Source organism: Indicator indicator, chromosome 26, assembly GCF_027791375.1.
Source record: "Indicator indicator isolate 239-I01 chromosome 26, UM_Iind_1.1, whole genome shotgun sequence".
NCBI lineage: Eukaryota > Metazoa > Chordata > Aves > Piciformes > Indicatoridae > Indicator > Indicator indicator.
The window spans coordinates 14,977,676-14,999,900 of record NC_072035.1 but is presented as its reverse complement, the minus strand read 5'-3'; the positions used below and the strand labels follow the sequence as shown (position 1 = coordinate 14,999,900).

Genomic DNA, 22,225 nt, shown 5'->3' with positions numbered 1-22,225 from the left:
CATATGGTCTCTTTTGAGGAGAGAGTAGACATCGAGCTTGCGATTCTTAGCTAGCTGTTTCCTCTCACAAGTTACAGCCATGTCTATGTATGTGGAAAAAAGTTGCTTTACAAGCCGCACAGAGACAAAGAAAAGCATTGGGGGCTAACACATGAAGGGAACATCCTAGCACCAAATTTCTTTTTCCATTTGGTCTATTTAAGGAGGGAATCTAAATGGAGCTTTGAATTCTTGGCTAGCTCTTTCCTGTCACCAGTTACAGCCATGTCTAAGCATGTGGAAAAAAGCTGCTTTACAAGCTGCACAGAGAGAAAGAAAATCATTGGGGGCTATCAAATGAAGTGGAGCTCCTAGCACCAAATTTCTTTTTCCATTTATTGTATTTTGAGGAGAGAGACTAAATGGAGCTTGCAATTCTTGGCTAGCTCTTTCCTGTCACCAGTTATTGCCATGTCTAAGCATGTGGAAAAAAGTTTTTTACAAGCTGCACAGAGACAAAGAAAATCATTGGGGGCTATCAAATGAAGTGGAGCTCCTAGCACCAAATTTCTTTTGCCATTTGGTGTATTTTGAGGAGAGAGACTAAATGGAGCTTTCAATTTGGGCTAGCTCTTTCCTGTCATCAGTTACAGACATGTCTAAGCATGTGGAAAAATTTGCTTTACAAGCCGCACAGAGATAAAGAAAAGCATTGGGGGCTAACACATGAAGGAAACCTCCTAGCAGCAAATTTCTTTTTTCCATTTGGTCTATTTTGAGGAGAGAGAGTAAATTTTAATTGCAATTCTTGGCTTGCTCTTTCCTGTCATCAGTTAAAGCCATATCTAAGCATGTGGAAAAAAATTGCTTTACAAGCCGCACGGAGACAAAAAAAAGCATTGGGGGCTAACAGATGAAGGGAACCTTCTAGCACCAAATCTCTTTTTCCATTTGCTGTATTTTGAGGAGAGAGACTAAATGGAGCTTGAAATTCTAGGCTATCTCTTTCCTGTCACCAGTTACAGCCATGTCTAAGCAGGTGGAAAAAAGCTGCTTTACAAGCCGCACAGAGACAAAGAAAAGCATGGGGGCTAACACATCAAGGGAACATCCTAGCACCAAATTTCTCTTTCTATTTTGTGTATTTTGAGGAGGGAGTCTAAATGGAGCTTGTAATTCTGGCCTAGCTCTTTCCTGTCACCAGTTACAGCCATCTCTAAGCATGTGTAAAAAAATTGCTTCACAAGCCAAACAGAGACAAATAAAATCATTTGGGCACAGCACATGAAGGGAACCTCCCAGCACCAAATTTATTTTCCATTTGGTCTATTTTGAGGAGGGAAACTAAATGGATCTTGCTATTCTTGGCTAGCTCTTTCCTGTCACCAGTTACAGCCATGTCTAAGCAGGTGGAAAAAAGCTGCTTTACAAGCCTCACAGAGACAAAGAAAAGCATTGGGGGCTAACACATGAAGGGAACCTCCTAGCACCAAATTTCTTTTTTTCTGATTGTCTATTTTGAGGAGAGAGACTAAATGGAGCTTGCAATCCTTGGCTAGCCCTTTCCTGTCACAGGTTACAGTCAGGTCTAAGCACATGGAAAACACTTGATGTACAAGCCGCACAGAGACAAAGAAAAGCATTGGGGACTGTCACATGAAGGGAACCTCCTAGCACCAAATTTGTTTTTGCATTTGGTCTCTTTTGAGAAGAGAGTCTAAATGGAGCTTGCGATTCTGGGCTAGCTCTTTCCTGTCACCAGTTACAGCCATGTCTAAGCATGTGGAAAAAAGTTGCTTTACAAGCTGCACAGAGACAAACAAAAGCATTCGGGGCTAACACATGAAGGGTGCCTCCTAGCACCAAATTTCTTTCTCTATTTGGTCTATTTTGAGGTCAGAGACTAAATGGAGATTTGAATTCTGTGCTAGCTCTTTCCTGTCACCAGTTACAGCCATATTTAAGCATGTGGAGAAAAGTTGCTTTACAAGCCGCAGAGAGACAAAGAAAATCATTGGGCCTATCACATGAAGGGAACCTCCTAGCACCAAATTTCTTTTTCAATTTGGTCTGTTTTGAGGAGAGAGACTAAATGGAGCTTGCAATTCTGGCCTAGCTCTTTCCTGTCACCAGTTACAGCCATATCGAAGCATGTGGAAAAAACTTGCTTTACTAGCCGTGCAAACAAAATCATTGGGGGTAACACATGAAGGGAACCTCCTAGCACCAAATTTCTTTTTCCATTTGGTCTCTTTTGAGGAGAGAGTCTAAATGGAGCTTGCAATTCTTTGGTAGCTCTTTCCTGTCACCAGTTACAGCCATGTCTAAGCATGTGGAAAAAAGTTGCTTCAGAAGCCGCACTGAAACAATGGAAATCATTGGGGCCTATCACATGAAGGGAACCTTCCAGCACCAAATTTCTTTTTCCATTTGGTTTATTTTGAGGAGAGAGTCTAAATGGAGCTTGCAATTCTTTGGTAGCTCTTTCCTGTCACCAGTTACAGCCATGTAGAAGCATGCAGAAAAATTTGCTTTACAAGCCGCACAGAGACAAAGAAAAGCATTGGGGGCTAACACATGAAGGGAACCTCCTAGCACCAAATTTCTTTTTCCATTTGGTGTATTTTGAGGAGAGAGACTAAATGGAGCTTGCAATTCTGGGCGAGCTCTTTCCTGTCTCCTGTTAAAACCGTCTCTAACCAAAACTGCCGAGGTGACTAATGGGCTCAGCAGCAATGGGTGACACCCTTCTCACAAGAGGCATCAGGATGGAGGTGGTTTGGGACGTGCCAGGCAGCACGTGTGCTTCCAGCCACCCCTTTGTGGTCACCTGCTGCGGCTCAGCTCCATCTTGCTGGGGTCCAGCTCAACGTACTTCTCCTCAAAGATGCGGTTCACCACGGGCTTCAGGAAGTCCTGCAGGTAGGGCAGCCCCACCACCTGCAAGGAGTGGCCAGTCACTCTCCTTGTCCCCAAACAGTCCCCACATTTTTCCCCAGATGCTCTGTGAGGACTCAGCCCGCTCTGTGCCCTGATGCCATCATGGAAGGGGGCAGCAGGGACTCGGCTGGCATCTCCACCTACGCTCACCTTCAGGGACTGCTCCATGGACTTGGATGCCAGCGAGTTGGAGCGTAAGAGGATGTTGGGGTCCGCTGGAAGAGCACAGAGGCCATGGCAGTGTGGGCACAGGGTGATGTCTCAGCTGCCCCTGACCCCTCACAGATATGGCACCTCCCCTGCCTCCCCCCTGGTGGCCCCACTCTAACTCCCCGTGGGGTGCTGGGGAGACCCTAGGACCCAGTTTCCTTGCTGGGGGTGGTGGTGTAGGTGGTGTCCTTAGCCCTGGCACTTACTGGTCCTGGCCAGCTCATGATTGGGGAGATAGTCCAGGAGGGGCACAGCCAGCCCCTGTCCCAAGAAGACCTTCACCAGCTTGGTGGCCACATCCTGCCGGCTCTCCCCCGAGTTCACCTCCTCCAGGACAGCCAGAGCAGTGCCAGTGGGAGACTGTGAGGAGGGCAGGGTGGACATGGTGAGGCCCCCATGCCAGGGTGGTCCTTAGCCACCCCTGAGGGTCCTCGCACCCCACATCACCCACCTGGCCTGGGCACAGGATGGGCTCGGTGAGGAGCTGGATGAGGGGCTGGTAGAGTAGGGGGTGGGCAGCACCCTGTCCTCCACGAGCCGCACTGCCAGCCGCAGGGCACCTAGCTGCCCCCTGCAATGACACAGGAAGGGCTCCGTTAGGACCTTCCATCAGCCATCGGAGGAGTCACCCAGGGATTGGGTCACAGCTACCCTGGGAGGCTGCTCGTGGAAGGTGCAGGCAGCTGCCTGCCCCCTGCCTGCGCTCACCATGGTCCTCAGCAGTGCTGGGGAAGGGCAGGAGCTGGAACCAGCCCTTGGTGGGGTTGCTGCAGATGGTGTCCAGGAGGAACTCAACCTGAGAGGCCAGAGGTAAGGTCAGGGATGGGGAGGGACACTCACCAGAGCACCCCTGTGCTGCACCCCACTAGTGAGGTCCCCTCCTCTGGGGAAAACACAAGACATGAGTGGGGTCCTGACCCACAGTCACCCAGACCCCAAGCACGGGGAGGCAATGGGAGGCCCCTGGGACCCTACCCCATGCCAGCGTTCCCTGAGGTCCTCACCTATCCCAAGAAGTCGTTCTTGCCCACGATGTCCCAGTCCCACACCTCCACTTTCAGCACAGCCTCCCCCAGCTTGCCCTCTGCCAGCTCAAACTCCAGCACCTCATCCCAGCGTGGGAAGCCAGTTTTCTTCATCACCTGCTGGGCACAGTGACCCGTGGCTGTGGAGGATGAGGTGGCCAAGCCTCCAGCTCCCAGCACCAAGCACCCTGACTCACGGCTGTCTCCAACATGTGTCCGCAGCACGACACCCGGGCAAAGGGGTCTGAGGTGCCAGAGAGGTCCCGGGGGGCCAGGTCCCTGTGGGGAGGAGGGGGTCAGTGGAGTTGCAGCAGGCAGGGGTCCTGTCCCCACCAGCACAGTCCCTGCACCCCCGTGTCTACTTTTTTCTTCCAGCTCATCTGGGCACACCGGGCACCAGAGGGGTGCTGGGGGGGATGTTGGTAAACGTAGGTCCCCAGCATTCCTGTCACCAAGCCCCTTCCTTGGGTCCCTGGGGACAAATGGCATAGCACTGGGAACTTGGATGGGAATGGGGATGGCAGGGGGGCTCTGCTGTCCTTTCTTGTTGTCCCCATGGCCATCCGGTTGCCTTGGTACCCGCTTTGGTTGCCATGGCAGTGGGATGCTGCCTCTGCTCCCTGCTCCCCACCGGCTGGCAGCCACGTGTGTGGGCACAGGCACACGCATGCGGGCACACGTGTGCCCGCACATACACACCACCCCCCTACCCTCCCCCAAGAGCAGAGGGGAACCCTGGGGCCTGCCTCAGTTTCCCTCCATTCTGCAGCCAAAGAAACTGGGTTTCACCCCACTTTGCACCCAGTTGCTCCCCACAGGATCACAGGATGTTAGGGGTTGGAAGGGACCTCCAGAGATCATTGAGTCCAACGCCCCCTGCCAGAGCAGGACTGTAGAATCTAGCACAGGTCACACAGGAATGCATCCAGATGGGGCTTGAAAGTCTCCAGAGAAGAAGCCAAAGGGGAGAAACTGGGTGCAAGGGCCAGATGGTCTGAAAGGGACCATTTGGGCCATCCAGCTCTGCTCCTTGACTCCCTGACCCACATCAAGGCTGGCAGTGTCCAAAGCAGCTCAGTCCCTGCTGAGACCCCATGGCATTAAGACATGTGGGTTGGCATCATTGATGCCCCCAAGCAGGACAGAGTAAGGACCCTTCTCAGAGCCTTGTGCCACCGTTCTCCCCATCCCCTCCCTTTCTCCTGCTGCCCAGAGCTCATCAGCCAATAATAAGACCCCATGGGTGGTGACACCCCCTGGCATGCTCTGCCAACACCCCTCCTACCTGGCCTCGATGAGGTGGCAGCGCAGCACCCATGGTGTGGCCCTGCTCAGGCACCTGCAGCTCCAAGTGGATCTCACCCTGCACCTCCTTGTCTGGGTCCACAGGTGCCAGGCTGAGCCAACTGTCCACACCTGCCAAGGGAACAAGGTGGGCACCCTATGGTGCCAGGCTGGGCCCCGCTGTCTCCCCACAGCCCCCTCAGCACGACCCCACTCACCCCGTGGTTCAGCCAAGATCTGCTGGCATCTGAGCGAGACCTTGCCGATGACATCATCCTGCCTGCCAGGGCAGAGATACACAGCGGGCACTGAGCCCACTGACGGGGGCATGCCACCTCGGTGCCCACCATGACCACCTCGTCTCCCTTACCCGATGGTATCTTCATCCAGCATGTAGACGGTGAAGCTGTGGAAGCCGCAGGGCAGGCGCAGGATGTATCCCTCACCCCAAAAAGGGTTCAGGCTCTTCCACACCGTGGCAGTCCTGTGATGGAGAGCTGGCTGCACCCCCAGGGAGAGTGCCCATCCCCACACATCCCCTCCCCAGGGTGGCACAGTGTCCCACCCCTACCTGGCCACCACCTCATTGTCCACCTTGACCACGCAGTAGGGATCACTGGAGCTGGACCTAGGCAGAAGACGAGGGTGTGACAGGTTCAGCACTCAAGCTGGGGGTCCTGCAGGTTCAGCACCCAAACTGGGGGTCCCACAGGTTCAGCACCCAAGCTGGCGGTCCCACACGCAGCTTGGGGGGGCTGGATTCCAGCACCACTTCAAACGCCACCAGTGAAGCACTGACTCTAGGGGGTGAGCTGAGCTGCCCGGTCTCAGCCCAGCCCCACAGCTGACACCAGGATGGGGACAACGAATTTTCTTGTTGCTCCTTGAGCTAGGGGACCTGCTGAGGGCCACCCTGAGCCACGGCCCTGCGTCCCCACGCCCCCCACCCGTGGGTACTGGCATCTTGCCAGCAGCACAGCCAAGCCCAAGTTTCTGTGGCAACACATGATGTCAGGGTGACGCTGGCCTGGCCCAGAGCCTGTTGTGTGGGGGAGGACATGGAGGAGGCAAGGGCTGGATCCAGGGCTTTTTAAGTGGTCCCTGAAAAGCCCCTTCCCAGCTGATTTATGTCACCCAGGCCAGCACAGGGGGACACCAGCCCTGGGTCAGCATGCAGGGCTGGTGCTGGAGCCCCAAATCCCCTGCTGCTGGTGGCAGGCTGTGACAGGAGCTGGTGCACCACAGAGTCAGAGCCCAAGTAGTGCAAGGGAGGTGACCCCAGCCTCTGTCCCAGCCACAGGCCACAGGAAGGTCCTGATCACAGCTGAGGGCTCAGTGGGTGACGTTGGTGGCTAACAGATGGTGGTGTTAATCCCCAGGGGTGTCTCAGCACCTCCCAGCAGAGCAAAATCAATGACCCAGACAGTCTGGCAGGGCACACTGTGGCAGGGCACTGTGGGGCTGGCAGTTCCTGACCCTCCCCACCCCAAGAGCCCTGGGATGGGAGCAGGTCACTCTGAATCCCTCTGCAGCCCCAAGTTGGATTTGGGGGACTGAGAGGGATACCAGGCATCTCACCCCTATGCTGATGGGTCCAGATCTCACCACTGTGTTCAGACCCCCAGAGCAGGGCACCCAGCACAGCATTGTGACCCCAGCTGGGTGGGGAAACTGACCCAGGGAGACCCCACTGTGTGCTGCCATGGCCAGCTGCCTGGCCCTGGGAGTGGCCAGCGGTGACAGGCTGGCACATCCGGACAAGTCCGGGACTGCCAGGTCTGTTGAAGCGTATCCATGGGGCAGCAGCAGGCAGGGGTCTCCCTGCACCCCCTCCCACCCCACCCCCCCTTGCTATCCCCTTTCCCCAAGAGCATGGCTGCTCAGCAGGTATGTGGGGGTGTGGGGAGCTGTGCCCCCCAAGTGCTGCCCACAGCCTTGGGGTGATACCCTGTAGCCACCCTGCTGGGGGGCAGCAAGGGGATGCTAAAGGGGTGTAGGGGGGTCATAGGCATTGGGGGGTCAGCGGGACTGGCACTTCCCTACTGCCCCCTGACCCCCACTTTGAGGCAGTGTGTCCCAGCCAGCATGGGTGCGAGCAGGGATCCCCAAAACTGCATGGAGAGCAGAGCACCCAGCGCTCCCGGCACCCCCCTCCCACCGCATCCCCCGGCATGGGGGGACCGGGGGACCCCACCCAGAGCCACTCACACGTCCTTGGCGGGCAGGTCCTTCCCCTCCAGCACCCGGCAGTGCAGGGAGCTGCTTTTGGCCATGCCGGAGAACTTCAGGGCGAGCACCTAGGAGTCCATGGGGTGCTCCGATAGGTGCCCCCGGGGGTGCCCTGATTCCCGCCCTCCACCTTCACAGCCGGTGGGGGCTGCGGGCACCGTCATCCGCCTCCTCCTCCTCCTCGACCATTTCTCGCCGTCGCTTTTTCCTTTTTCCTCTTCTGGGTTGTTTTTTTCGCTGCTTCGCTCCCCACCTGCGCCCGAGCAGCGAGTGAGAAGCGAGTGAGATGGGTGCCCACTGGCCCAGTGCCACTCCGCCACCAGCCGCTGGTTGTCGCTCACCCTGCGGGTCTTCCCCTGTGCCAGCCGCAGCAGCATGGGCACAGCCTCCCCCGCCCCGGTTCTAATGATGGGGAAACTGAGGCACAAGGTCGTCACGGGTGGGAGGCACACACAGAGAGACAGCTTCTGTCCCCTCCCAGCAGAGTGGCACAAGGGACTGTCCCCAGGGTGGGGGGTGGCTCTCTGCCTGCACCCCAAAGTAGTAGTGAGTGGCATGAGGTGGTCTTGGGGTAGGGGAAGGGAAGCAACCTGCTTGAGGGGGGCTGCTGGCGTAGGGGTCCTCAAGGCTCCCCATGGGACTTCGTTCCCTGACTTCTGTGACCCCCCACCCTTGCAAGGGGCACGCTGAGCCAAATTGGGGCCATCCCATCCTGGGGTGCTGGGGGTTGCCACACTGTGGTGCTCCCCACACCGTCATGCTCCCTTCACCCTGGCTGCTCTGCAATGGGGACCCCAAGCCAGGGGAGATGCAGGGGGGTATGTTCCCCCCTGTCACTGTTGTCCTGTTGGGGTGCAGCCCCCCCCTCTGCCTGGCACAGGGGGCACTGAGGAGGGAGCTGGAATGATGGAGAATTCAAGGGGTGCGAGGGTGGCTGGCCAGATGCCTCCTGCAGTGACTCACAGTAGGTACTGCCAGGGTGGGTGGCACCCAGGGAGTGCAGGGTCCTTGGGGTGCTACTGCCGGGAGGGTGTCACCATGTGGGTGTTGGGGCTCCAGGAGGGGTCACTGTTGGGGTGGGTGTCAGCCTGCAGGTGCTGGGTCCCTGAGGGAGAGGGAAGTCATTGTGCAAGTGCTTGGTCCACAGTGAGCTGGCTGCCAGGGGATGCCACTCTGTGGGTGCTGGGTCCCAGGGCTGTCACTGCTGGGGTGGGGGTGTGTGGTGGGTCCTTTGAGGGTTTACTGCCAGGGCATGTCACTGGGTGGGTCCTGTCTGGGTCACTGCCATGAGGTTGTCACTGTGTGGGCACTGGGTCCTGAGGGGTCGTTGTCAAGTGGGGTGTCACCATGAGGGTGATGGGTTCTCGGGGTGCTGCTGCCAGGGGGGGTGTCACCATGTGGGTGATGGGTTCTTGGGGTGCTGCTGCCAGGGGGTGGTCACCATGTGGAAGTTGGTTCACTAAGACGGGCCACTGATGAGGTGGGTGCCACCCTGTATGTGCTGGGTCCTTGAGGTTTCCACAGCAAGGGGGGTGCCACTGCAGGAGGATGTCACCACGCAGGTGCTGGGGCCCTGAGGGAGCTGGGCTGTCAGTGTTGAAGCGTCACTACGTGGGTGCTGGCTCCCTGGGGGGATGCTGTTGTTGAAGGGGGTGTGTCACCATGGGTGTCACTGCTGGGGGGAAGTGAGTATCACCTTGTGGGTACTAGGTCCCTGAGGGGTCACTGTCGGGGGGTGTCACTGTCAGGGGGTGTCACCGTGTGGGTGCTGGGTCTGAGGGGGTTCCCTTTCAGGGGTGTCACTGTGTGGGTGCTGGGAGGTCACTGTCAGGGGGTGTCACTGTGTGGGTGCTGGGTCTGAGGGGGTTCCCTTTCAGGGGTGTCACTGTGTGGGTGCTGGGTCCCTGGGGGGGTCACTGTCAGGGGTGTCACCGTCTGGGTGTTGGGGGGTCACTGTCAGGAGTGGCACCATCTGGGTGCTGGGTCCCTGGGGGGTCACTTTGAGGGGTGTCACCTTCTGGGTGCTGGGCCCCTGGGGGGTCACTGTCAGGAGTGTCACTGTGTGGGTGCTGGGTCCCTGGGGGGTCACTGTCAGGGGTGTCACCGTCTGGGTGCTGAATCCCTGGGGGGTCACTTTCAGGGGTGTCACCGTCTGGGTGCTGGGTCCCTGGGGGGTCACTGTCAGGGGGTGTCACTGTGTGGGTGCTGGGTCCCTGGGGGGGTCACTGTCAGGGGTGTCACCATCTGGGTGTTGGGCCCCTGGGGGGGTCACTGTCAGGGGTGTCACTGTGTGGGTGCTGGGTCCCTGGGGGGTCACTGTCAGGAGTGTCACTGTGTGGGTGCTGGGTCCCTGGGGGGTCTCCGTCAGGGGTGTCACTGACTGGGTGCTGGGTCCCTGGGGGGACACTTTCAAAGGTGTCACCGTCTGGGTGCTGGGTCCCTGGGGGGTCACTGTCAGGAGTGTCACCGTCTGGGTGCTGGGTCCCTGGGGGGTCACTGTCAGGGGTGTCACTGTCTGGGTGCTGGGTCCCTGGGGGTCACTGTCAGGGGTGTCACTGTGTGGGTGCTGGGTCCCTGGGGGGTCACTGTCAGGGGTGTCACCGTCTGGGTGCTGGGTCCCTGGGGGGGTCACTGTCAGGGGTGTCACCTTCTGGGTGCTGGGCCCCTGGGGGGTCACTTTCAGGGGTGTCACTGTGTGGGTGCTGGGTCCCTGGGGGGTCACTGTCAGGAGTGTCACCATCTGGGTGCTCGGTCCCTGGGGGGTCACTTTGAGGGGTGTCACCTTCTGGGTGCTGGGTCCCTGGGGGGTCACTGTGAGGGGTGTGACTGTGTGGGTGCTGGGTCCCTGGGGGGTCACTGTCAGGGGTGTCACCTTCTGGGTGCTGGGTCCCTGGGGGGTCTCTGTCAGGGGTGTGACTGTGTGGGTGCTGGGTGTTGGGGGGTCACTGTCAGGGGTGTCACCGTCTGGGTGCTGGGTCCCTGGGGGGTCACTGTCAGGAGTGTCACTGTGTGGGTGCTGGGTCCCTGGGGGGTCTCCGTCAGGGGTGTCACTGACTGGGTGCTGGGTCCCTGGGGGGTCACTTTCAAGGGTGTCACCGTCTGGGTGCTGGGTCCCTGGGGGGTCACTGTCAGGGGTGTCACCGTCTGGGTGCTGTTCCGCCGTGTCCCCGTGCCAGCCTATAACCGTGGGGTGGCCCAGGAGGACCGAGGCGTCCCCGGAGCTGCAGCCCAGCCCTTTGTTTGCCGTCCGACCTGTTCCGCCGCTGCCCGCACCCCAGCCCGGGGCTGGAGGTGCGGCACGGCGCCGGGCACGTTGGGGCCGCGGGCACTCCGGTACCCCCGGTAACGCCCGGGCCGCGGCGGGGCGGTGCCGGAGGTGGAGGAAAAGGAGGAGGAAGCAGCGGACTCCCCTCCCCTCACCGCGCCGCCGCCGCCGCCCTGGGCCGGGTCCTGGGACTGGGCCCGCCCGGCGGGGCCTTCCCGGGGCCGGGACCGGGGCCGGGGCCGGGCGGAGCGACGGGGCCGGGCCGGGGCCGAGCGGAGCGGCAGCGCCGGGCCGGGCCGGGCCGGGCCGGGCCGGGAGCCGCCATGAAGCCGAGCGGAGGTGAGGTGGGGCGGGGAGCGGGCTCCGCGGGGACCGCAGCCGGCTCGCTGAGGGATGGGGCAGCAGGGAACCCCCTCCGGGACCCCCTTTCCCCCCCGGGGAGGGCGGGGGCGCTGAGCTGCGTGTCCCGCCGCAGAGGAGCCGGTGCTGCTGGCGGAGCTGAAGCCGGGCCGGCCCCAGCGCTACGACTGGAAGTCCAGCTGCGAGACATGGAGCGTGGCCTTCTCTCACGATGGCTCCTGGTTCGCCTGGTCCCAGGGACACTGCGTGGTCAAGCTGATCCCCTGGCCCCTGGAGGAGGCCGAGCTGTGAGTTAGGGGGCGGCTGGAGGGGCGGGAGGGGGGGTACTGGGGGCCCCTCGGTGACCTGGCGAGGGGACAGAGCGGACCCTCAGCCAGTTTGCTGCTGAGACAAACTGGGAGGAGCAGCTGGCACCCTGTCAGGCTGTGCTGTTGGAGAGCTGGGCAAAGGTGAACCTCATGCAGTTCAACCAGGGCAAGTGTAGAGTCCTGCCCCTGGGTAGGAGCAACCCCAGGGAGGTTGTGGAGTCTCCTTCTCTGGACACTTTCAAGCCCCATCTGAATGCATTCCTGTGTGACCTGTGCTAGATTCTATGGCCCTGCTCTGGCAGGGGGTTTGGACTCGATGACCTTTGGAGGTACCTTCCAACCCCTAATGTCCTGTGATCCTGTAAACCCCCTGCACCAGTACAGGTGAGGGGTGACCTGCTGGGGTGCCGCTCCTCGGAGAAGGACTTCGGGGTGCTGGGGGACAAGAAGTTCATCAGTGAGCCAGCACTGTGCCCTCATTGCCAAGAAGGCCAGTGGTCTCCTGGGGTTCACGAAAGAACGATATGGCCAGTGGGTCACGGGAAGGTTCTCCTTCTCCTCTGCCCTAGTAAGACCACATCTGGAGTCATGGGTCCAGTTCTGAGCTCTCCAGGGAACTATTGGAGAGAGTCCAGTAGAAACTCCACAGATGCTGTGGGATCTGGAGCACCTCTGCGAGGAGGAAAGGCTGAGAGCGCTGGGGCTGTTGAGCCTGGAGAAGAGCAGCCCCAGAGGGGATCTGATCAGTGCTTGGAAAGAGGATGGGCACAGTCTCTTTGTCAGTGGCAACAGTGGCAGGACAAGGGGCAAAAGGCACAAACTGGCAGCCAGGAGGTTCCATCTGAATGGGAGGAAAAAATTCTTTGGTGTGAGGGTGCTGGAGGCCTGGAGCAGGCTGCCCAGAGAGGTTGTGGAGTCTCCTCCTGTGGAGAGCTTCCAATCTCCTCTGGCCATTGTGACCCTGGGCAAGCTGCCCCTGCTTTAGCAGTGGAGTTGGAATGGATGATCTCCAGAGGTTCTTTTCAACCCCCTCCAGTCTGTGATTCTGTGCTGCTCTCCTTTCCCCCAGCAGCTGCAAAAGCTCAGAGCACAAGAGCCGCGGGGGCAAGGCGGAGGCGAGGAGCCGAGGGGTGGCCAAGGAGAAGACGCTGGAGTGCGGCCAGATCGTGTGGGGCTTGGCCTTCAGTGCCTGGCCAGCAGCAGAGGCAGGAGGGACAGAGCCCACCGTGGATCTCCCCTGTCTGATCCTGGCCACTGGGCTCAATGATGGGCAGATCAAGGTCTGGGAGGTGCAGACAGGTGAGTGGTCATTGCTGACAGCAAGAGCAGTCAGGCTACTGTCTTTCCCCTCACTCCCTCTTGGAAGGAGGTCCTGTCTCCATCCTTCCCTAAACACTTCCCTGGGGTGCATGGGAGCCCCTGCTCTGTCCCTGTCCCAAGATCGCTCCTTGTTTCCCATGGCAGGATGGCATTCAGCATGTCCTCTCTCTGCAGGACACCTCCTCTTCAGCCTCTTGGGGCACCAGGATGTTGTTAGAGACCTGAGTTTCGCTCCCAATGGAAGCCTCATCCTTGTGTCAGCCTCGCGGGACAAGACCTTGCGTGTCTGGGACCTGAGCAGAGATGGTAAGGAGCACGTGGAGACATCCCAGGTGCTAGGTCACACCTGGCTGAGACTGGGCTTTGCTGTGGGCAGAAACTTGCTTCAGTAGGTGGGAGAAGATCTTTGGGGACAGTATTTGAGTCAGAAGGGGAGAGTCCTGCAACATAGAGCAGAACCATCCTCTCCCAGGTGGGGCCTGGGATGTGCGGGAAGAAGATGCAGGTAGGGAGGGAAAGCTGGAGGGAAAGCCCCAGCCCCATGTGTGTTCTTTCCTGAGAGGGGAGGGCAGGGCCAGGGCCCAGGGCTGTCTGTCATGCTTGCCTCTTACAACTCGTGTGTCCCCAGGGCGTCAGGTCCAGGTGCTGTCTGGCCATGTGCAGTGGGTCTACTGCTGCTCCATCTCCCCAGACTGCAGCATGCTCTGCTCTGTGGCTGGAGAGAAGTCGGTGAGTCTCTCTGGGTGGGAGCTGGCCTATGTCCCATTGAATCTAGGGCTCCCTTTCATTCTCCAAGTCCCCACCAAGAGAAGGGGACAGACCAGAGCCACCCTGACTTCTCTTCCATTCTGGTTCTGCACAGAATCATAGAATGTCAGGGGTTGGAAGGGGTGTCCAGAGATATCCAGTCCAAGCCGCCTGCCAAAGCAGGATCTCCTAGGGCAGGTCACACAGGAACACATCCAGGCATGTTGGAAAGAAGGAGACTCTACAACCTCTCTGGGCAGCCTGCTCCAGGGTTCCAGCACCCTCACACCAAAGAAGTTTCTTCTCATGCTGAGCTGGAACTTCCTGGGTTCCAGCTTATTCCCGTTGTTCCTCGTCCTATCATTGGGCACCTCCAAGAAGAGCCTGGCACCTTCATTCTGACACCCACCCCTCAGATATTTATAGACATTGATAAGGTCCCCTCTCAGTCTTCTCCTCTCCAGACTAAACAGCCCCAGCTCTCTTAGCCTTTCTCCATAGCAGAGATGTTGAAGTCCCTTCACCATCCTTATAGCCTCCATTTGACTCTCTCCAGCAGTTGCCTGTCTCACTTGAACTGGGGACCCCAAAACTGGACACAATATTCCAGGTGTGGTCTCAGCAGGGCAGAGTAGAGGGGCAGGAGAACCCCCCTAGATTTGCTGGCCACACTTTTCTTGATGCACCCCAGGTGGCCCTCTTGGCCACAAGGACACATTGCTGTCCCATGGATGATTTACTGTCCACTGGGACTCCCAAGGTCTTTCTCCATGAAGCTGCTTTCCAGCAGGATGACTCCTGGTCTGTACTGGTGCCTGGAGTTACTCCTCTCCAGATACAGGACTCTGTACTTGCATGGAGAAGCTGAGAGCAGACCCCATGTGCCTTAAACCCTAATTTCCCACCCTTGGGGTGTGCCCAGCCTCAGCTCCTGCCTGTGTCTCACAGGCACTGCTGTGGAGCATGAAGTCCTACACCCTCATCCGGAGGCTGGAGGGCCACCAGAGCAGCGTGGTGTCCTGTGACTTCTCACCAGACTCAGCCCTCCTTGTCACCGCTTCCTACGACGCCTGCGTCATCATGTGGGATCCCTACACTGGGGAGCAGCTGAGGACACTGCGGTACGGAGCTGGGGGGCTGGCGAGGGACCAGGAAAGGGAGACAGAGCAGTACTGTGGGGCTTTGTTGGGCCTGACTGTGGCCTTCTCTTCTAGTTGGGCAGAGCCACCACCTCCCTCCTGTCTCCAGCACTTGAAGGGGGGCTCAAACTTGCTGGGTTTAGTCCCCCTGCCAGCCCCAGAGCACTGGGGATGGGGCTGACAGAAGCCTGGGGCTGACCTTGGGCTTGCTCTCCTCCCTCCACAGCCATGTCCCTCTGCACTCAGCAGTGGACTACAGTGGTGAAGTCCACACCAGCTCCCTGCGCTCTGTCTGCTTCTCTCCTGAGGGCCTCTACCTGGCCACAGTGGCGGATGACAGGTGAGTGAACCTTCTTGGGGACCTCCAGCAGAAAGAAGGCCCCAGGAGGACATCTCTAAAACAAAGCAGGAGCTCAGGATGTGCCAATGGGGTGCAGATGTCACGTGCCAGGTCCCCACCAGTGTCCAGCATAAAGGGAAAAGCTGGATTGCCTGGGACATGGCAGCTTGGCTGTGATAAGGAGTAGCAAGGTCAGGGCACTGCCACCTCCCTCAGTGATGAACTGGGGCCCATGTCCTCCTCCATGCTGTGCCCCCCTCGCTGTGCCCCTTGGCACAGTCACAAGCTTTGCCTCCAGCTCAGCTCTCCAGGGAATTTGCTGCTGTGTTGGGACTCTCCTGGCACGCTCTGAGCTCATAGGATGAAAATCCTCCTCCAGAGTGCACACGTTCAGGTCAACCAAGAGGCTTTCTTCTAGCTGCAGGCACTGCCTGGGGGTGTGCCTGGCAGGGTGTCCTCTCCCTGTCTCCCCAGGCTGCTGAGGATCTGGGCCTTGGAGCTGCGCTCTCTGGTCGCCTTCGCACCCATGACCAATGGGTTGTGCTGCACCTACTTCCCACATGGCGGATTCATCGCCACGGGGTGCGTATGTGGGAAAGGAGAAGCATGGATCTGTTCCCTCCTCCTCCAGCTCTGGGTCTTCTCAGCACCTGCTGGGCTTCCCTGAGCTGCAGGGTGGTTTCCTGAGCTGGAGAATGTGTGGTTAGAATCCTGGAATCTGAGAATCGTTGGGTTTCGAAGAGACCTTTGAGATTGTCTAGTCCAACCCTTAAGCCAGCACTGCCAAGGCACCACTAAACCATGGCCCTCAGTGCCTCATCTCCATGGTTTTGAAACCCTTCCAGGGATGGGGACTCCACCAGTTGGTCTGGGCAGCCTGGGCCAGGCCTTGACAACTCTTTCAGTGAAGAAATTGTGCCTCATCTCCAACCTGAATGTCCCCTGGTGCAACTTGAGGCCATTTCCTCTTGTCCTATCGATTGTTCTCTGGGAGAAGAGACCAACCCCCACCTGGCTCCAGGCTTCTTTCAGGAGTTGTGGAGAGCAGTGAGGTTTCCCCTAAGCCTCCACACTAAACTCCAGTTCCCTCAGCTTCTCCTTGCCAGCCCTGTTCTCCAGACCCTTCACCAGGCTTTGTTGGCCTTCTTTGGACAGGCTTCAGCCCCTCAGTGTGTGAGTGAGGGCCCAGAAACTGAACCCAGTATTTGAGGTACAGCCTCACCAGTGCCCAGTACAGGAGGATAATCCCTGCCCCAGTCCTGCTGACCACAGTTTCTGATCCAAGCCAGGATGCTGTTGGCCTTCTTGGCTACCTGTGCACAAGTTGGCTCATCTTTAGCCAGCTCTTGACCAGGTCCTTTTCCATATGGCACAGCTATGGCTGACCCATGGTCACCCAAAGAACATCCCAAAGGACACTCACTGACCTGCTTCCTTGGACAGGGCCTGACAACCCTTTCAGGGAAGAAATTGTTCCTCATGTCCAACCTAAACCTCCCTTGTTGCAACTTGGTCCTCTTCTATTAGCTGTCCCTTTGGAGAAGAGACCAACCTTCAGGCTGCAAGCTGGGGATATGTGGGGGGGGGGACAGTGGAGCTTTCTTGCCTGTTTGCCCTGTGCTCACAGCTCGTTTGGGTCCCGTTGCAGGACCAGAGATGGCCACGTGCAGTTCTGGACTGCTCCGAGGGTCCTGTCGTCGCTGAAGCACTTGTGCCGCAAGGCTCTGCGCACCTTCCTCACCACCTACCAGGTCCTGGCACTCCCCATTCCCAAGAAGCTGAAGGAATTCCTCACTTACCGGACATTCTGAGGCCAGGTGGGAAGCAGAGGCTCAGAGGCCAGAAGGTCTCTGCGGAGCTTGGCCGGGCTCAAGAGGAGGCAGCTCAGCAACGCCGCCTCGCTGACAGCCGTGGAGCAGGAGGGTTGCTGTTGCCCTCATTTTGGGGCTGTGTTTGTCAATGTGGAGGGATTTGGGGGTGTATCATAGGAGAACCCAGCAAAAAAGCATGCAGAGGGCAAGGGGCATGGTTGTGGTGGCCTGACACAGGTCCCCCTGTCCCCACCTCTGTGATCTGCAAGCTTTGGGTCAGGTGCTTTTGCTTCCAAGTGCAATGTTGTGGGGTGACGGTTAGTGGCTGCAGTCCCAGCTGAGTTTGTGTCGTTGGGATGAACACACAGGGCTACAACTGTCCCCATAAAATCCTCCCTCAGTGGGACCAGCTCATCCTGGAGTTTAGTCCCCAGAGTTCAGGCCCAGCCACTCCTGGGCTGAGCAGGAGCTGGACAAACCCAAACTGGTCTCTGCAGACTAGATGACAGCGATGACAATAAAAAGTGATTCCTCATGTCTCTCCCTCTTGGTTGGTAGAGGTGACTAGGGACAGCTGGCAGGGCCTGCTCCAGCCCTCTTGCCATGGATGTCATGGTGGCAGTGAGCACTCACTGGGCAGCAGAGCAGTAAGTGCTCAGTGATGTGCTGGGGAGGATCAGTCTACCGTGAAGGTGGGACACAGGGCTTCACACAGATCCAGCTCCCATTCCTTCTACTCTGCCCTGGAGCTTGGCACTCCAGCAGCCCAGTGTCCAGCCTTCAGGGGTGATGTGAAGGTTGTCTCTCTCCAGCTTGGCTGGTGTCTGGAGTGACAGCATGTGCTTCAAGTGCCTTACATGCTCAAGTGCTCAGTCTGTGCTCAGCTGTGACCCCAGCTGATGGAGAAGACAGGGAAGGTCTCCTATGAAGCTGCTTTGAGAGCAGCTTGCTGTGCATGGCTGCATGAATGATGGAGTGGCCCAAGCCTCTAAGCACCTGGGGCAGCTCTGCCCTGCAAGGAAGGGGGGATTTGGTGACAGCAGCTGGACCTCAGACTGTGACACCACTGGGAGTCATATGAGGGCAGGGTGGGAGCCTCTACCACACCCCTTTGATCCTTGGTGTGCAGGACGGGAAAAAAAAAAGTGACAAGCGGAACCTGGTGGGCTTTAGAGGAGGCTTTATTTCTGGGTGAAGCTCAAACATGTTGCCCAACTTGTGTGCCCTGGGTGTGGGCTCAAAGCTTGTGAAAAGGCACCAGAGAGCTGCACGGAGCAGCTCTGGGCACAGGGCTGATGGTCCCTTCCCACCTCTGGGCATTGCAAGGAAGGATCCAGTCAGCAGGAATCAGGCTTCAGCCACGATCAGGTCCCTGGTGACTTGGAAAGCTGCGATGAGGGAGCTCAGCTGAATCTTCTCACTGGTGCCAGCAGCCAGCCGGTACCTGGAGCAGGGGACAAGAGCAATTTTGGGTGTTTCCATCAGGGGTTTGTGTTCCCAGGATGGGCACCAGCTGCCAGGACTCAGCACAGCGTGGCAGTGGGGTGGGCACCCACTGGGGGTGTTTTGGGGCAGCACTAGGGAGGGGCTGAGCAGATGCTTACTCAATGTCTGCCATCTTGATCAGCAGCTGGATGCGGATGGAGGGTGGGAAGTCCACTGTGGAGAGAAGGACATGGTGTGTGGTGGTGTGTTTGGGGAGATGTGCTTGGTGTCCTTAAGGTCAGCCAGAAGCCCTCCCCACAAGTCCTCACCTCTGTGCACGAAGAGGTGGATCTCAGTGAGGATGTCCTGCAGGGCCAGGCCCTTCAGTGTCTTCAGCTCTGTGATTTCTAAGGTGAGAGCGAGTGAAGGGCTTTCATCCAGGTCTTTCCAGGTGAGATCCCACTCCTCATCCCTACCACAATCCACAGGACCTTCCCTAATGACCACTCCCCACCCCATCCAGAGCTGGAGGTCACAGGATGGGGAAACCACAGCAAAAAGGATTTCTATCAGCAAGGGGGAAGGGAAAGGATACTGCGGTAGGCAGTGGAGAAGTCCTGGTTCAGCATCCAGTCGAGGATGTTGGCGATGTCAGACTTAAGGGGGTGTCCTGTGCAGGTGTAGACATTCTCCTCTGTCACCTTCCCGAAGGCCATGGTGGTGCTCTGAGGAAGAGGAGGGTGGAGGAAGAATGCAGAGTTCCTCTGCTGCCCCCTCCAGGGCAGCTGCTGGCCTACACGATGGGAGGGTGGCCAGCATCACGGTCCGTACTTGCAAGATATTGAGGGCTCTGCGCATGTCACCACTCGAGAGGGTCACCACGGCCTTCATCCCATCCTCTGTCACATCCACCCTGGAAAACAAGACCTGGGGGCTGCCAGGGGAGCCAGGGCTGCCAGAAGGAAATCAAACCATAGAAAACCAAGCCCACTGCTCCTTCCTGTGACAGGGAATGGGGTGGTGGAAGATGCCATGGAGCACCTCCAAGTCACAGTGCAGGGTCCTGTGTCTGGGTCAGGCCAACCCCAGGCACAAATCCAGGCAGGGTGCAGAGGGAGTTGAGAGCAGCCCTGAAGAAAAAGCCTTGGGGGTGTTGGTTGAGGAGAAACTCCCCTGGAGCCAGCAGTGTCCTCATGCAGCCCAGAAGGCAGCAGTGTGCTGGGCTGCAGCTAGAGGAGTGTGGGCAGCAGGGCAGCAGAGGGGATTCTGCCCTTGGCTCTGCTCTGCTGAGACCCCACCTCCAATCCTGCCTCCAGTTCTGGTGTCTCCAGCATGAGAAGGACACAGAGCTGTGGAGTGAGTCCAGAGGAGGCCACAAAGATGATCCAAGGGCTGGAGCACCTCTCCTATGAGGACAGGCTAAGGGAGCTGGGGGTGTTCAGCCTGGAGAAAAGATAACTCTGAGGGGGCCCTTAGAGCTGCCTTCCAATACCTGAAGGCATCCTGCAGGAAGGCTGCAGAGAGACTTTTCATGAGGGTGTCTAGAGACAGGACAAGGGGGAATGGGTTGAAGGTGAGGGAGAGCAGAGTTAGACTGGAGCTGAGGAAGAAGTTCTTCAGTATAAGGGTGGTGAGACTCTAGAATGGGTTGCCCAGAGAAGCTGTGTATGTCCCCTCCCTGGAAGTGTTCAAGGCCAAGCTGTATGAGGCTTTGAGCACCAAAGTCTAGTTGAGAGGCCTCCCTGGCCATGGCAGGGAGGTCAGAATAGATGATCTCTAAGGTCCCTTCCAACCTAAGCCACTGTATGTCCCATGCCAGCCCTGGCTCACCCCTCCTCCTGTATGACGTGCTGCAGCCGGGGCACCATCAGCTCCGGGGTGAGGGGCCCGAAGCGGAAGCGAGTGCAGCGGGACTGCAGGGCAGGGATGATCTTGGAGAGGTAGTTGCAGATGAGACAGAACCTTGTGTTTTCTGTGAACTTCTCGATGACTGCAAAGAGCAGCAGGGAAGTGAGGCTGGGCCTCAGGCAGGCTCCCACCCCATGCTGGTGGAGCAGCTGTGGGGTCTCCTGCAGCTCCTCACCTCGCCTCAGGGCGTTCTGAGCGTCCTGGGTCATGGCGTCAGCTTCGTCCAGGATGACCAGCTTGAAGCCTTTCCTTAGCAAGGGAGAACAGAGGGGGTGGCTTTGGTCCTGGATGGCTTGGTGCTTGAAAAGGGGGAGTCTGGGACACTTATTCCGAGCTTTACAGCCCTCTCCCTCTGCTGAGCACTCCCAAGGAGCCCTTCCTTCTTCTCCAGAGCAGCAACCATCTTAATCACTCATCCTTACCACCATCATCCTCCCTGCTCGCTGGGCACCCCTGGCTCCTTCCACAGAATCAGAATCAAATCACAGAATCAGCAACCAGGTTGGAAGAGACCTCCCAGATCATCCAAGTCCAACTGATCTCCCAACTGCTCTGGCTCACTGCCCATCCTGGCAGCACCCCCAAACCCAATTCCCAAGCTGAGTGCTGGGGCAGGTTGTAGTGGTGGTCGTGACAATGGGAGAAGGAGCTTTGAGGAACCACAGACAACCTTCCCTCCCCCCCCAGCTTACTTAAAGATGGTCCTGGTGCTGGCGAAGCTCAAGATGGGCCCCCGGACGACGTCAATGCCCCGGTCATCGGAGGCGTTGAGCTGCAGGGAGATGAGGTGGGTCCCGAGGATTCACCCAGAGGTGGGGGGCAACCCCCCCATCACCCTCCCATCCCATCCCATCCCAACTCACCTCCAGCACCATGGAGCCGAACTCCCGCTCCCGGTAGAGCTGCCTGGCACAGGCCAGGATGGTGGAAGTCTTACCAGTGCCGGGGGGGCCATAGAGCAGGAGGTGGGGCAGTCGGTCCTCGCTGATGAACCGCTGCACTGGGGGGCGGGGGACAATGAGCTTGGGGGGTGCCCGGTGCCCCCCCCCGGGGTGTCGCAAGGGGAAGGACTTGCTGAGGACGTGGTTACTTACTGGGAGGAGTGGGGAGTTACTTACTGGGGGTGAAGGCGGTACTTACCGGTGCTGAGGATATCCCGGTGGGACACCAGCTCAGACAGCGCCTGCGGCCGGTACTTCTCCACCCTGCACCGGAGAACATGGCAGAGGGGGTGAGGGGAGGTCAGCCTGGGGCAGGTTCCCGCGACTTCCACCCCCCCGTCCCGCCCCGGTTCCGGTGCCAGGGCGGGTTCCCACTCCCGACCCCGATCCCAGTCCCGGCCCCATTCTCGGCCGTCCTAGGGCAGGCTTCCCGGCCCCGGCCCCGGCCGTACCACGGCAGGTTCCCGCCGACCGCTCGCGCCATCCCCCGCCGCCTCGCGAGAGCAGCGGGACGGGGCGGAGCGAAACAGGGGGCGGGGCGAAACAGGGGGCGGGGGAAGCGGAGCGGCGGGGAACCGGAGCAGAGTTAGCGGGGAACCGGAGCTGGGGTAGGGGGGGGCTGGAGCTGGGATAGGGGGAGCTGAAGCAGGGTTAGGAGGAGCTAGAGCAGGGCTGGGGGAAACTCTGGGTGCTGTGAAGTGCTAAAGCCAGGGGGTTGTGGAGCTGCTCAGGTGCAGCTGTGGATGTGCTTTTGGGAGAGAGCAGCGGCGGGAAGTACTAAAGGAGGGTTTGGAATCATGGAATGATGGAATTCTTTTGGCTGGGAACGACCTTTAAGATCATAGTGTCCAAGCATTCTCTAACTGCCGAGGGTGGTGCTAACCCATGTCCCTCAGCACGACATCTCTGCCTCTTCTAAACCCCTCCAGGGCTGGGGACTCAACCACCTCCCTGGGCAACCTCTTCCAGTGTTTCAAAACCCTTTCAGTGAAGA

At 58.5% G+C, this 22,225-nt stretch overlaps 3 protein-coding genes across 3 annotated transcripts; 1 reads left to right on the top strand and 2 right to left on the bottom strand.

Annotated features, from left to right (window-relative positions):
• Positions 1–2,805: 2,805 nt before the first annotated feature.
• LOC128975713 (rasGAP-activating-like protein 1) lies at positions 2,806–7,711 on the bottom strand. Its single transcript, XM_054392733.1, is given in 14 exon segments — positions 2,806–2,919; positions 3,070–3,134; positions 3,336–3,489; positions 3,581–3,631; positions 3,634–3,700; positions 3,834–3,925; positions 4,134–4,271; positions 4,352–4,433; positions 5,440–5,489; positions 5,491–5,570; positions 5,657–5,718; positions 5,809–5,922; positions 6,010–6,066; positions 7,647–7,711. Coding segments are annotated over 14 exon segments (1,191 nt in total).
• Positions 7,712–11,255: 3,544 nt separating this feature from the next.
• WSB2 (WD repeat and SOCS box containing 2) lies at positions 11,256–16,983 on the top strand. The gene is made up of 9 exons (XM_054392686.1): positions 11,256–11,271; positions 11,408–11,579; positions 12,670–12,899; positions 13,095–13,226; positions 13,549–13,649; positions 14,616–14,788; positions 15,033–15,146; positions 15,621–15,728; positions 16,795–16,983. Exons 1-9 carry the CDS (start codon positions 11,256–11,258, stop codon positions 16,955–16,957), a joined length of 1,209 nt encoding a protein of 402 aa, XP_054248661.1. The 3' UTR covers positions 16,958–16,983.
• A 1,256-nt stretch (positions 16,984–18,239) lies between these two features.
• Positions 18,240–21,715, bottom strand: RFC5 (replication factor C subunit 5). The gene is made up of 11 exons (XM_054392580.1): positions 21,558–21,715; positions 21,431–21,495; positions 21,154–21,290; positions 20,983–21,062; positions 20,466–20,539; positions 20,213–20,372; positions 19,214–19,295; positions 18,978–19,107; positions 18,712–18,789; positions 18,562–18,616; positions 18,240–18,401 (listed from the first exon to the last, which is right to left on the bottom strand). Exons 1-11 carry the CDS (start codon positions 21,713–21,715, stop codon positions 18,305–18,307), a joined length of 1,116 nt encoding a protein of 371 aa, XP_054248555.1. The 3' UTR covers positions 18,240–18,304.
• Positions 21,716–22,225: the final 510 nt, after the last annotated feature.